The sequence below is a fragment of the Peromyscus eremicus genome, chromosome 5, assembly GCF_949786415.1.
Source record: "Peromyscus eremicus chromosome 5, PerEre_H2_v1, whole genome shotgun sequence".
NCBI lineage: Eukaryota > Metazoa > Chordata > Mammalia > Rodentia > Cricetidae > Peromyscus > Peromyscus eremicus.
In genome coordinates, this window is record NC_081420.1 from 65605502 (window position 1) to 65621118 (window position 15617).

General features: G+C 41.6%; 1 protein-coding gene and 1 non-coding gene across 3 annotated transcripts in view; one reads left to right on the top strand and one right to left on the bottom strand.

Moving 5' to 3' along the window:
- The window catches only part of St8sia6 (ST8 alpha-N-acetyl-neuraminide alpha-2,8-sialyltransferase 6), a 145560-nt gene that overhangs the window by 8023 nt on the left and 121920 nt on the right, over positions 1-15617 (bottom strand). For both annotated transcript variants that reach the window (XM_059263609.1, XM_059263608.1), the window contains exons 5-6: positions 5999-6143; positions 835-947 (exon numbers count right to left, since the gene is read on the bottom strand). In XM_059263609.1, the coding sequence (XP_059119592.1) occupies positions 835-947; positions 5999-6143 (258 nt within the window). The remainder of the gene's footprint in view (positions 1-834; positions 948-5998; positions 6144-15617) is intronic.
- LOC131912151 (U6atac minor spliceosomal RNA) lies at positions 11036-11160 on the top strand. The gene has a single exon (XR_009379557.1). It is a non-coding gene; the product is annotated as a U6atac minor spliceosomal RNA (small nuclear RNA).

Genomic DNA, 15617 nt, shown 5'->3' on the forward strand with positions numbered 1-15617 from the left:
TGTTCCGTCATGAATTCAATGAGTGTTCAGTAATTTCTGGACCATCAGATCAACCATTGTGTAATTACCTCCAATATAAATTACCAACATGGGAAGAAAGTGAGGGAGGAGCTATTTTTAACTTCATGTGTAGTTGTTGTTAATTTGTAGAACAAGTAGCATCAAATCCATGGGGACCAAAGGGTCTCGATGTACAAAATTGATGCTCTCAGAGAGTAAGGATGCAGACATCTGCTGCTCCCTCTTTTAAGTCACACTACAGCTGGACAAATCAGTGATTATTAGCATGAGACACACACAGAAACCAACTTTGTGTCTGTTTTCATAAACTACCTTGTATTCAGACAAAACTGCTTTATAAGTCTGGAATTGAGCAGATGCACAATATGAATTAACTTTCAAGCTGGAAAGCGGTGCTGTGTATGACTATAAAATGTCTAGATCAGCATCTTTTCTAGTGTTGCTGAAGAGTAAATGTCCTTGCAATGGTCTGTGAGAAGCAAGATCTTCCAGGACAGAGAAATGCTCCTCCTGGGAGTCTTTCCGCGGGAACCATGATACTCATCCCCAGGCTGAAGGCTCTTATAAACCCTGCAGTCCCAAACCTTTCACAGCATTTTCACAGTTTCTTCTTACATATCCTTATGGTACTGGTGTGACCGAGCTGAGGAACTCATGAGTTATGGTGACCTCCAGGAAAGCATACCTGGTAGCCTATAGATGCTAACAATACAATCCCAAAGACAGGCGAAACTTGACACATGTGTCTGTTTCCCTTTAAAACAGTCAAGAGCTCCTTGGTTTTCAAGAAGAAACCATCTTGACAAGACTCACCTAAAAACGAAGTCAGCTTTATCAATTTCTGCTCCACAGAGAGACTTGTTCAGAATTCCCCCATTGCCAACCACTGCACACTGGTTATAGGGGTAGTTCACAAAAGGCTGGGTCTAGAGGGAAAGAGCAGAAACCAATCATGATATATGATTGCTTAAAAATTAGAACCAAGGCTACAATGTGGCTACGGGGAAGAGATCTAATTCCCAGCACCCCCAAGAAAAAAGAAACCACAAGTATCATCAGCTGGATCCCAGAAACTTAACTCTTTATGTGTACTTAGGAGAAGAAAAAAGAGAAAGAAAAAGAAACAGAAACACTTGGGGGGGGGGCGGGCTTAAAAAAGCAGTACAGGGGCAAGAGGTATGACTCCTTAAATCGGAGTATCGGCTGTGAAAACAAGAAGAACTGAGTCCCAATCCTCAGCTCTCATGTCAAATCCAGAGACATGTCTGCATCTAGCATGGGGTAGGAGGAGGCAGGGTCATCCTGGGAGCTCCTGTCTGCTGGCCAGCCAATCTAACTGAAACAGTGAGCTCTGAGTTCCCTAAGAGCCTGTCTCAGAACATAAGGTGGACAGCGATTGAGGAAGGCACCCAACTTCTGGTTTCTATGTGTATGAGTGCCCTCAGATAAGTGTGCACATACACTACATATAAACACACACACTATCTAGTTAGTTAAATAAACAAGTGCATAGCATTATGATCAACTTACTAGAATATAATTTAGAAAACATCATGTAAGTTTGTTTCATTTCTCTTGGGAGGGATAAACACTACATAAAATGTAATAAAACATAAGACTTAAAATAATATTATTGTATATAAACTAATATAATTTTTTTTGTTTCTACAGAGTTTCTCTGTATAACAGCCCTGGCTGTCCTGGAACTTGCCCAATGGACCAGGCTGACCTCAAACTCACGGAGATCTGCCTGCATCTACCTCCTTGAATGCTGGGATTAAAGGCTTGTGTCACCACCACCCAGCTTAATATACTGTTTCTGTTGAAGCTATTTTACCAAGTAATCCAGGCTGGCTTCAGTATCACTATGAAGCTGAGGGTGGCCTAGGGTGTCTGATCCTCCTGCCCCTACCTTCCATGAACATACCATACCTCTTACAACAGAGAATAATTAAAGAAAAATGGGAAAATCCCATATTGTGTCTTTCCAATAAACAGGAGCAGTTCAGAATTAAAAAGACAGAAAACAAAGAAGTTAGAAAATAACATTAAATCTCTTATTTTGATGTGTAGAATTAAAGATAATTCATCAAAACTTTCATTACTTCACTAATCCTTAGACATGCAGGCTCAGTGAAGTGATTGGATTTATGCTGGCCAATCCTACAGATGGCCACCAGTATGCTTTGGGGATCCTCTAGAGTGGCATTTTTTTTCATTTCCTCCCAGGACTTACCCATTTTGTTTACCCTAAAACATTGCCCATTTCCCCCACATCCTCCACATGTAAAATCAAACCTTGTCATTCAGTGGTACCTGTTTTCCTTGCTGCTCTATTTCCCTTGACGTAATAAAGTGTCCTAGGCCCTGCACTTACATCTCACAGTGAGGAGGTCTGTTTGTCCCTCACATCAGAATGTACATCCTCGAGAGCAGAGCACACATTTCTTCATTTTTGTTTCCCCTCATCTCTCACCCCAGAGCTAGAATAACACAGGGCTCATAGTGTGTTTTCTATAAGCACTTGCTGGTCCAGTGCCTCAGCCATCATACAGTCCCATTTGTGTGTTAGAGCTGGCTCATTCAACATCGCAAAAGATGAGTGGGCAACACTCAGCAGTTCTGTGAGCCGGCAGTTAAATCACCAGGAACACGAAATTGGCCTTGATGTTAGTATCTAAACCACAGAGTATGGGAAAGGCTACAAGACCAAGGCACCCTTCTCCCCAGAGCCAAGACACTGGCACTGCTGGCAAGATCCTAGGACTGCTGTGGTTCTGAGCTCCTCAGAGTGCTGACAGACCCCTGAGTCATGATCACAGCCACTTGCTCCTGATACTGCATCTGGGAGATGCCCAACAAGCACATGGAGCTTTCAGTAAGCTTGTCTTTACATTTTAATTGCCACATTACATTTATTGTATGAGAGGCATTATTCCACATGTACAACTTACTAGCAGATTTAACTCATACAACCCCACTGTGTGAGCATTTTACAGATGGGAAAGTAGAGGAGCAAGCTGAAGCAACAACTCTAGACAAGCAGAACCGGGCTACAACCCAGTTAGGCTGCTCTAAGCCGCTGCCCAGCCCACAGTTTCTTACTAGCCAGTGGATTAAAATGTTTATGAGGCAGTTCATGCCTCTCTAGCCAGAAGGTCCCGTATTGTGTCTGGCTTTTAAATGAATGCTTCCCAGATAGTGAAAGCTATTTCTCATCTTCAAAATTCAAGCCCAGGATGGCTCCAGAGTCTTTACTCTATGGTTTCTCAATAAATTCTGAATTTTATAGACAGGGTGGAATGCAATAATGCAAATATGCTCTTTATGGCACAATAGAAAAGATTACTAAGGGAAACACATCTCAAATTAAGTCCTCAAAATAATGACTGTTTTTTCCAGTTTCTTGGTCAATTGGGAAGAAACAGCCGTATGTTTGGGGAGCTAGTGTTCAGTAGGAGCTGAAATATATTACAAACCTCAGTATCCCCTGAAATAAACCAGCATTTAGAGGCAGCATTTCACAATTTTTTTTGATGGAAGGGTTTTATGGCAAGCTGCTCTGCATCTGGTGGTCCTAGGAGCTGTGGGCACAGAGGAACAGGGGAGACCATGTGGACCATGAGAAGGAGGGTAGGAAGGAGGTCCATCCTAGCCATGGAAGGGGACAGTGGAAACAACACAGGGTGACATCATTTTACCCAGGTCACCCAGCAGAATTTCTTGTTTGCCAATTAAAAACAAACAACAAGCCGGGCGGTGGTGGCGCACGCCTTTAATCCCAGCACTCGGGAGGCAGAGCCAGGTGGATCTCTGTGAGTTCGAGGCCAGCCTGGGCTACCAAGTGAGTCCCAGGAAAGGCGCAAAGCTATACAGAGAAACCCTGTCTCGAAAAACCAAAAAAAAAACAAAACAAAAAAAAACAAACAACAACAAAAAAATCAGGATAATGTGAAATGAGTTCAGTTGTTAATATACAGACTTATCAACTTTTATTGTCTTCTTTTCAGGATGCTGTGTGAAAGGCATACACAGCGGCATCTCTGAACTGGGTGGCAGAAAGCAAGGTAAATGCCTGCAAAATGTGCCTGGACAGAGAGATGCTGCTTACACGACTCTCCCAGGCTTCCCATGAACAGAGAAACACCTAGGTACTAGCATGATTTCATTTACTGGTAGTTTCAATAGCATCATAGAAATGTTTTATAAGGATCTTGTTTTTGCTTTGGATTTTTTTTTTTTTGGCCGGTTTTTGTGGTTAGGGGATGAAATTCAGAACCTTGCACCTACTGTGCAAGAGTTCTGCTACTAAGCTATATGGAGCTCCACTTCTTGGTGTTTGGAGATAGTCTCATTTTGTAGCCCAGGCTGTCCTCAAACTCAGGATCTTCCTGCCTCCGCCTCCCAAGTACAAGAATTACATGCATAAACTACCAAATTTAATTAAGATTTTTTTTGTAAACTTTCTTTCTTTCTTTCTTTTTTTTTTTTTTTCGAGACAGGGTTTCTCTGTGTCATTTTGGTACCTGTCCTGAATCTTGCTCTGTGGACCAGGCTGGCCTGGAACTCACAGAGATCTGCCTGGCTCTGCCTCCCGAGTGCTGGGATTAAAGGCGTGCGCCATCACCACCCGGCCATAAACTTCCTTGAGGTATGCATATTTACAACAAACTGCATTCTTTTGTTAATCATTTAAAAACATCAGATTTGTCTTTATTTGAAAATATTTTCTGTTTTATGAGACACCTTTCTGTCCTTTTCATCTAGAAAATTTGCCATATTTTTGTCTATCATTTTCTAGTTATTTCTCATTTATTCTCAACAAATTATTTTTTCTCTGAATTGTGACACAAAACTATTGAAATAACTTACATGAGCCACAATAAACTAGTTTTGAGAAGTCAAACATCTAACAAAGGGGGAATTAATTATGAAGCCTGTCTACAGAGAGCAAGCTGCATAGATGATACAGTGATCCCATCTCATCATATCAATTTGGCCTGACCGATTTTAAATATCATTTAAAAAAAGCACACCTGTGAATTTATGATCATAAGGTATGAAATGTTTCTCATGACAAAAACTCCCTCAATTCTGTACTTGTATTACATGAAAATTATATTTTCCCACTGTGCCAAGCAGCGGAGTACATATCACTTACTCATGTTTATTTACAGACATGTAGTGAGTGTGTGTATGTACCGGAAAATGTTCTAGGAGCTTGGAAAACAGCAGTGAACACAGCAGACCATAAACTTTGTCTTGTGGATATCACATGAACTGACCATGAACTCCTATGTTGTCACATCACAAAGGTAAAACACATAAGCCTCTTGTACAAGGATGCCTTAGCCATCCAAAATGACAACCCAAAGAATCTGATCCTCAGGGAAATGTGGTAGTCACCTCCCCAGCCCCAGTCAATATAGCTCTGAAACACCATGTCTCAGCTCATTCACTGAAGAGTCGGGGGTAGCTGGGGAGGGCTGAAAGAACTTTTCATTCATGATATAAACCCTCTTCTTAGGGAGCCACCCTGCATTCAGAATTGCTTCCATAGGGACTCAGGGTGTAGCTCAGTGGTAGAGTCCTTGGCAAGCATGGGCAAAGTCCTGGGTTCAGTCTCAAGGAGATAAAATGTAAAATTAAAAGTACTGGCCAGGAGGCAGTGGCACAGGCCTTTAATCCCAGCACTCACAAGGCAAAGCCAGGCGGATCTGTGTGAGTTTGAGGCCAGCCTGGTCTACAGAACAAGCTCCAGGACAGGCACCAAAACTACACAGAGAAACCTTGTCTCAAAAAACCAAAATAAATAAATAAATAAATAAATAAATAAATAAATAAATAAATAATAAAAGAACTGAATTCTGCGACAGGCCCACCACTCTACATGAACCATATGCCATAACATAATATGGTAGCTTTAAAATGACTCATTCATTCCTGCAGGTTACAACGTCAAAGCATCCTTACTCACCACTGGGAACATGTGGAAAAGGTTCTCTTGAATGGGGATTTGCCTCTTGTTTTCCACCTCATAGCTCATGTTAGTCCCCAGTGGAGTGTTATTCTGGGAAACCACGAAGCTCTGAACTGCGTCACAACAGGAAGCCAGCTTTGCTCTACAAGGGATGAGAAGGGAAGGAAGATGAGGAATACGACGATGACCCCAAACATGGCCGTGACAGTGGATGCAGCTAAGGCGGAATCGGGCTCTTGCGTTTCAAAAGGAAGACAAGCCGGGAACCGACGTGACATCACTCCTCTGCAGCCCAGGGTGGGGGCATGGTGACGGGTGGGGTGTACACCCTCAGGGAGAAGCCCGCTTCACAGAGGTAACAGCTCTGAACACAACAGTTGCAGAGATGAAAAATTTCCTTGCAGTGAGATTGCCGAGAGAAACAGAGAAATAAGAGACTCCATCCCAGCAGTCCCCTTAACCACTCTCAGGCTTCGGAAGGTTTCAACTGTCCAACAGAAACTCTGCTCCAAAATAATTTCAAGAGGGCAAGCCCATTTCATACGACTTTAGTACAAAACATTGTTATGGTTGCATTTTTATTTTTTACATTTTATTTGTATATGTATGGGTGTTCTATTTGCATGTGTGTATGGACATCATCTGCATACAGTACTTGCAGAGGCCAGGAGAGGGCATCAGGTCCCCTGGAACTGAAGTTACAGATGGTTGTGAGTAGCCAAGTGGGTACTGAGAATCAAACCTGGATCCCCTGGTAGAGCAGCCAGAACTCTTAAGCACTGGGCCAGCTCTCTAGCCACAGATTTTTGTTTTTTGTCTGTTTGTTTTTTAACTTTTACTCTTCTCTCATACTTTACATCCCTACCATGGTTTTCCCTCCCTCTACTCCTCCCAGGCCCTCCCCCCTCCTCTCTCCCAGATCAACTCCTCCTCTGTCTCTCTTAAAAAAAAAAAAAAAAAAAAAAAAAAAAGAAAAGAAAGAGCAGGCCTCCCAGGGATACCAACTGAACATGGCCTAATAAGATACAATAAAACTAGGCACAAACCCTCATATCACAGCTGGCTGTGGCAAGCCAGTAAGGGGAAAAGGGTCCCAAGCACAGGCAAAAGAGTCAGAGACACCCCCATTCCCATTGTTGGGAGCCCCACAAGAACACAGGTTATACAACCATAAGGTATATGCAGAGGACCTAGCTCAGACCCAGACAAGGTCCATGATTGTCACTTCTGTCTCTGTGAGCCCCTATGAGTCCTGCTTGTTGATTCTGTGGGCTGTGTTCTCATGGTGTCCTCAACCCCTCTGGCTCCTACAATCCTTCCCCCCTCCTTCTTCCGGGTTTCCCTGACTCTTCCTAGTGTTAGGCTGTGGGTCTCTGCATCTGCTCCCGGCGGTTGCTGGATGACGCCCTTATGACAACAATTGTCTAGCCTCATTCTTAACTGTATTTTATCATGAGTTACTATTGTTAATCTTTTACTGTGTCTAACTTATAAACTAAACATATATGTGTACAACACTCTGTACATATGTGATATACATAAACAATGTGTCTATATATACATATATACTATGTATATTCAATAAGTATTATGTATTCCATGTATTTGTCCATATATGATATATATTACATATATAATACTATACTATATATTCTATATATATATCTACTATAAATATACTATATATATACACATAACATACATATATATTATTCACGTAGGTATATGATAATATAGTTGAGGCCCAGCACTATCTAGGGTTTCAGACAAGCACAGGCTGGGTAGGATCTGAAATGGATCTCTCAAGGATAACAGTGGAAAATATTATACCATTTTTTTTATAATAGGCCTGCCTGAGCTCCTTCCAACCCACCTCTGTCCCTTGGGACTTGGCCTTGTGGTGAGGACTCAGGGCCCTCTTAGTTCTTTCCCACAGACCCTTTCAGCCCTTTCTTCTAGTCCATCTCCATTCCTTTGTGACTTCCCCACCAACCCACAGAATCACTCTCTAACAAGGTTCCACAGCAGCCACCCTTGGCTGGGACTGAGAGCAGAATACCCACCCATCAAGGTGAAACCAGATATCTACATCAAGATATACCACAACTCCAGATGCCTAGATCCCAGGACAGAAACACAAAAATGAACAGCCAAGACAACATGCCTCCCCCAGAAACACACTAGCTAAGTGTGGTGGCTGAGGGTAGAGCGCAGTCCTGCGTGGTGGCAGGGGGTCAGTCACAAAGGGATGATGGTGGGCTAGGAAGAATGGCTGAAAGGGGCTACAGGGAGAATCTAGGGGACCATGAGGCCTATTGTAATAGGCCCTGAGAAAAGCAACTTAGCTGAAACATAAGATAAGTACTTCAAAATAGCAATTATGAGTACGTTCAAGGAATTTAGAGTGGATATGCATAAAGGCCTTAATGAAGATCAAGAAAACACAGTTGGGGGAGATAATGAAAATAGTACAAGAAATGAAAGTAGAACTTAACAGTTGTCTTGTAATAGTTATAAGAATACGAAAACTAAGTTAAGTAGCATTACAGTCACCTAAGCAATAATGTATAACCATTTATTTGAGAACAATCGACAGCTACAGTGATTTTTGAGTGGAACAAATTCAAGGTGGCAATTGCTAGTAGAAATCCCAGAAAGATGTCAATTACTATCCAGTTTAGAAGTCCTGGTTATTATAACACAGCCCAGTGTCAAAATTTCATAACTTATATGTTGTTTATGCATTTCTTTGGGGATGTAGATGGCAAAGCATTTCTTAATAATTATTCCAGGATTAATCAACCTTAAAGACGGGGGACACTTCTATTTATACAACTAAGCTATCTCCTTGCTGAGGTCTGTTTTCTCTGTTCATTTTCTTAGGAACTCTTAAAGTAACTGAACACTGAAACCAAGCAAACCGATTAACCTTTCAACCTTGCGAGCGTCTGCAGGATTTCCTCTTCCTTTCGTATTTCCCGAATAGTACCCATTTTTCATTACTTCCATCATCTCATCACTATTGAAATTTGTCCTTTTTCCATATTACTTATGAAATATGTATGTAGTCAGAACCACACACTGCAGAAAAGGCATGTCTCTGCAGTGGGACCTGGCTGTGGTGAGAGTCGTTGTAACTGGTCTCTTCCAGTCCTACATTTTTATTGTTGGGTCTTGGTTCTAAAGGGCACACTTTTAGACACATTCCTACTGAGTTTTGTGCTTTTGAAGTAACACAATGCTCTAATATGTTGTGCTCATATAAAATTCCCTCCTTCTGAATTCCACTAATTGTTCCGAGTATAGAAAGTGAAGGTAATGTCTTTTGTACCCATGGTCAAGGCTTTTCTTTTCTTCTTTTTTTTTTCCCCATTCTTTTGGTTTTTTGAGACAGGGTTTCTCTGTGTAGCTTTGCACCTGTCCTGGAACTTACTTTGTAGGCCAGGCTGGCCTCAAACTCACAGAAATCCGCCTACCTCTGTCTCCCGAGTGCTAGGACTAAAGGCAGGCACCACCACTGCCCCATGGCGGTCAAGGCTTTTCTACAACACTCATCTGGTAACCTGCTTCATAAAAATGCTATACTCTTCTTAGTTGATTTCTGTTAGCTGCTTATTATTTTCTGTCCCTTAGGATCTAACATTTCTAGAAGATAGTTCACCGAGATAACCAAACCAAACAAGACAATGAAAACAAGGGAAATAAAAATACTAAGTAGTTTTTGATTCCTTTGTCACTCTGCAAACTCAAAACTTCATATGTACTTATCACTTTAAATGTCTCCTTAATCCAGTATCCTAAGAAAGGGCAATATAATAAAGTCTCATTTACTTTCGACAAGGAACTTATTAAAGAATTCAGTGCTTACAAGAATACTACGAAACCACAGATGCTAGTCAGAGTTCCCCATTAGTGATTTTTTTTTATATTAATAGGTATTTCTGGAATTATACTATTTAAGTGTATTATAATAACATTTTTAAACTTAGAGGAAAGTTGGAAGTTGAAAAATGAGTACCCACCAGCTAGAGTCTACAATTAACTCTTTACTAAACATACACTATTGTATCTCTGTCTGTCCATTTTGACTGTTGTAGCTGTTTCCATCAATCTAAACTGCAGGTCTTATTATGATTCAACTTTCAACACCTTCCAAACCCAGCGGTGTGGTGGTTTGACTAGGAATGGCCACCATAGACTCTTATGGTGGCCATAGATTCAAGTTTGAATGCTTGGCCCATAGGGAGTGGCACTATTAGGAAGTGTGGCCTTGTTGGAGTAGCTATGGCCTTGTTTGAGGAAGTGCGTCACTGTGGAGGCAGGGTTTGAGGTCTCCTATTCTTGAACTACACCCAGTATGGCACACAGACTCCTGTTGAATGTTTGGCCCATAAGGGGTGGGACTGTTAGGAGGTGTGGCCTTGTTAAAGGAAGTGTGTCACTGTGGAGGTGGGCTTTGAGGTCTCCTATGCTCAAACTACACCCACTGCAGCACACAAACATCTCCTGTTGCCTGTGGATTGAGATGTAGAACTCTAAGCTCCTTCTCCAGTACCATGTCTGCCTGCATGTCACCATGCTTCCCACCATGATGATAATGGACTAAACCTCTGAACCTGTAAGCCAGCCTCAATTAAATGTTTTCCTTTATAAGAGTTGCTGTGGTAATTGTGTCTTTTCACAGTAATAAAACTCTAAGACAAGTGGCAACCACTTCTGTGGTAATTTTTCACTTTCTCCTGGTTCTACTATTAGAGAATACAAACTCTGTATATGCTCTTGTGTAAGAATTCTTCCCACTCAGCAATGTGTGTTTTTCTTCTCCTTTCTGCAGTGGTATTCTGTTTCATGTACGTACCAAATTTGTTTATCCATTGATCTTATATTCTTTAGGAAATCACAATAAAAATGATCATTAGATGCATGGTGCATGGTAACTTAGTGGTACATTCCTCTAAGCCAAGCAATCAAGAGAATGAGGAGTTCAAAGCCAGCCTGAGTTGCATAGTGAAGCCTTGTTTCAAAACAAAAACAGTGTTGTATGAAAGGAGAGAAGGTTAGCACTCCCCTTGACAAGGATGGAAGAGGCCCTTGGGCCTAACAACACATATACAGTTAAGGCATTGCCACCTACTTCAAAACAAAAACAAAACAAAGAAAAAGCCCAGTATCTAATGATGCAAAATGCTCTCCTAGAAAATACCAACATAACAGAATAACATTTCCATGCCTCCCTTTAGGCTTATAGCATTTACAAACCCCTCATGGTCTATAAGAGAGTGATAACCAAGCATCCTTTGTTTGACCCCAGCTTGTCTATGCAGAAGAGAAGCATCCAGAGGTAGCACTAAACTAAGCTGCTTGTAATCATGAAGGGAACCAGAAGGCAAACAAAACAAAACAAAACAACAACAAAGAAACTGTTATTCCATTCCCATCCACCTTAAAAAAAAAGTCAGTCCTGATCAGGGGTGATTTGAAGTCAAATATGTGTCAAGATAGGCTTGCTGATTTTTCCTTTCTTGTGAAAAGTGGAAATAGAGACTATTGCTGATGTTAAGTAGAACATCACTTCTGGGCTACTTACCATCTGTCATGAGAGATTTCACAGCCTTCTACAGTAAACATCAAGATTCGTGAGCCACACACCTGTAAACCCTGTGTACTTTCCTGAGCATTTGCAGATACACGCTATCCCACTCAGGTCCCCTCAGCTGAAAGGGTGGTAGACAATATTGTTATATCCATTTTAGACCTAAGAAAACTGGAGTTGATTGTTGCAGAATATTTGTGTACATGGTGATGATGTGCCTTTGCCAAGGCACCTTCTGATTGGTTTAATAAAGAGCTGAATGGCCAATAGCTAGGCAGGAAGAGGTTAGGAGTACTTCAGACGAGAGAGAGAACTCTGGGAAGAAGAAAGGTGGAGACACCAGCGAGACTCAAAATGAGTCAGACATACAGTACAGAGGAGAGGTAACTGAGCCATGTGGCAGAATGTTGATTAATAGAAGCAGATTAATTTGAGTTATAAGAGCTGCCTAAGCTAAGGCCAAGCTTTCATAATTAATAACAAATCTCCATGTCATTATTTGGGGGCTGGCAATCCAAAGACAGTCCAACAAGAGTGCATGCTGCAGTTGATATAGAAGTGAGCCAAGCACTCTGGCTTAGCCCTGCAATCCCAGCACCCAGGCGGCTATGACAGAAGATTAGACAGTCCAAGCCTAGCCTGGCTATGTGGTAAGTTTGAGGCCAGCATGGGCTACACAGTAAAATCTTGGAGAGGAAGAGGAAAGAAGAAAGGGAGAAGGAAGGAAGAGATCAAGAAGTGTAGATTGTGAGCAACTGAAGCTATCTGATGATATTCTCTCCAGTGTAGCAGAACATATAGAAATTCGGGAGAAATGCTGCCTTCTTATGCTTCCTGGATTAAGCATCTTCTTTGGGGGACACATTTCAAAGCATTACCATGAGGAAACAGGTGCTCACAAACTCATGCTGGCAGCAATTCACCTTATCCAGGCATGCCTTATAGGCCACTGTACAGCTTCAGCATGTTAAATGCCCCAAACTCTCTATATAACTGCAACACTTGAGTTCTGGTTTCACATGGAGAAGGTACAGAGGCCCGTATAAAATTGTCAGGTGACCCTGTCACTGTGCCCTACATTCTTTCTGGGTGCCACCTACAGCCACTTCCTCCATACAAAATTTAAAGAAAAGAGCATGCTACCCTCCCCACCTGGAGCATGTGAGTTTTCAGAAGTCAGGAAAGGTCCATCACAAGTTCCTCAGCAGAATTTTGCCCTGGGAAACCCAGCCGAACATGTATAGCCTTGATCTCTAAAAGATGGAATCTGAAAATGTAAAAACTTATCTTTTCTTCTCAGACGGCCTCATATATACTTTTGAGAAAAGAATGTATGTCTTCAAGATGGTTGAGATGTCTTTTCCTCTCCATCAGAGGTGCTGCTTCCTTCCCTTTTATTTTATTTTGCTGTATTTTATTATATTATTTGTACAGAATCTGAAACAAAATTCTCCTTTGGTTCTAAGAGGAATACTACTTGGGTTCCCCGTGGAAGGTTAATCACTCCTTAGGGCTGACAGTGGGCAGGACAGTACAGGACAGTCTGCATACTAATGACCTTCCAGCTGGGCCCAAGGCTCCCAGGGTTCCCTTCTGTTTACTGCTCTGTGAGATTCCCTAATGAGATGTGGGCCACTTAGGGCGAGAGAAAGGCTGCAGGGCTCCTTCTAGGTCTTAAAAAAAAGCTGCATTCCCAGGATTCACTCCTTCTCTATAATTCCAATGAGAGTCTTAAAAGGGGTGGTGGTGGTTTAAATTATAACGATCCAAACAAATGCAGAAGATTTATTATTTACCACTCTAACCACTGATAACTAATAATCCAATTTCATTTTGCCCTCACCTAGGGCAAGCAATCCTCCACCTGCCTCTCTCCTGTTTATTTTCTCTACTTTTCTTACTAAAAAAAAGATTTTAAAAAAATTTTTTTAATCTATGGATGTCTGTGTGCCTGCTGTTTTGCAAGCAAAGACTAGAAGAGAGGTTGATCTGCTGGAACTGGAGTTACAGAAGGTTGTGAGCTGCCATGTGGAAACTGGGAACCACATGAGTCCTCTGCAAGAGCAGCAAGACCTCTCAACCACTGAGCAGTCTGTCCAGCCCATCTTTCCATTTCTTTCAGTTTATAATGAGCAGAAATGTATTGATGTCCCTTTCTTGTTGCCTGCCCACACCTCACCAGACTACATACAGTTCATTGACTGACCAATAATAACCCACCAATATCATAGCAAACGTTCAGTGAGGTCTCACCCTATGCCAGTTTTGTGCCATATTTATGTCTAACAGAGACCCTACAAACTGTATACAGTTAATATTGTTTTTAGGAAGTCACAAATTATATTCATTTGGTCTTGCACATTGAGCAATCATTCTTTTCATTCATTCCTAGGTGTATTTAGCACCTATTAAATCTTTAGTATTGTGAGAGGCTGTCTGTACATTGGTAAATAAAACATCACTGTCTCTGTCTTTATAGTGTTCAGAGACTATTAAGGAGAATTACAAGGATGAGTTAATTATAAGGTAGTAAATTACAAAGCTGAGATTAAAACCCCAAACTCAAACCTATATTTTACAACCCACTGCCTACCTAAAACCACAGTGTGCAAATGTGCCCCACAAAGAAACTAGAGAAAATTTACATATATACACTTCTTCTCTGGTCTAAACTACTGTGTCTCAATAGATTGTTCTAGAATCTTTAAGTTCATGCTTGGAAGAACCTCCTAAAAATAGAGATCCACATGAACTCAAAGGGCTTTCTTACTTCAATTCAAGCTACATAAATTATGCAAGGAACTCTTGCTTGGCCCTACACACAGGCCTCATGGCTCAGGATTGGGGGGAATGTGTCTGCATGTGGGTCTGTGTGTGCAGTGGTGAGGGATGAGATGCAGGGAAGGTAGGACAAAGGAAGAACTTAGCCCTGGAGGCTGACACTAAGTGATCTCTGAGGTTAGTTTGGGAATGCTGAAGATGGGTAGGTTTTTTTAGCTGTCTTGCTGTAAATCAGCATTGTAGGTCATTATTAAACTTGAATGTGGTCTGAAACTGCATTATTAAAGGAACATCAGCTAGGAGGATAGGGAATGAGACCTTCTACTGTGATGAACCTCAGTTGCCGTGTAGGGTCTGTTGGGAGACTTTTCTTTAGAAGGCACATTAGCAAAGGCCTGTCTGGAGAGAGCAGGCTGAAATCCAAGACAAGTGAATTCCCCATATCCTCACTGGAGCCACAATAGCTGTCTTTGAATAGTTGAAAGACTGTAATATAAAAGAAGAATACATGAACCCATGAAGCCTCAAGGTACAGAATGAAGAGTGTGGGATCTGAGTGCATGAATCCCCCCAAAATGTAAATATGGAAACTATAGCCTTATGGTATTAGGAGAAAGAGTCTTTGGAAGTTGACTATGGATAGATGAGGTTATGAAGATGGAGCTGTAAAAATATGAAGTTGAAAGAAATTTTGGTTAGGACGTGCTTTATATCTAATCTAAAATAAAAGCAAGCTCCTTTGCAAAATCTTAAAAAAAAAAAAAAAAAAAAAGAATATGGAGTTGGTTCCCTGTGCTACCCAGAGAAGGGACCTAATTTGACCTTAACAGAGCTATGCCAGCACTCTGATTTTGGACTAGCAGCTTCTGGAGCTGTGAGGGATAAGTGCTGCTTAAACTCCTCAGTTTGTGGTATTTTGTTACAGCTGCTGGAGCTGACGAGAACAAGGGTCAGTGCATGGCAGCGATCCAGCACACATCTTACTGGGCAGCCAGCGGGTAATCTCCAGAGCCCGAGGTCATGGGAATTAGAACTTGCAAATTATTAAATACGGACATGGATAAAACATGACCTGCCTTCTGGGAGCTTGCTTACATAAGGGGGCTGTAATTAGTATGTTGGTGTCGTCTGACATAATAGAGATTGAGGTGAGAAGGCCTGATGCTACCTGCTTAAAGCCCCACCACTAAACTGGGGCTCAGGGAAAGATCTTATAAAGGCACAGACACCATCCAGCAGATC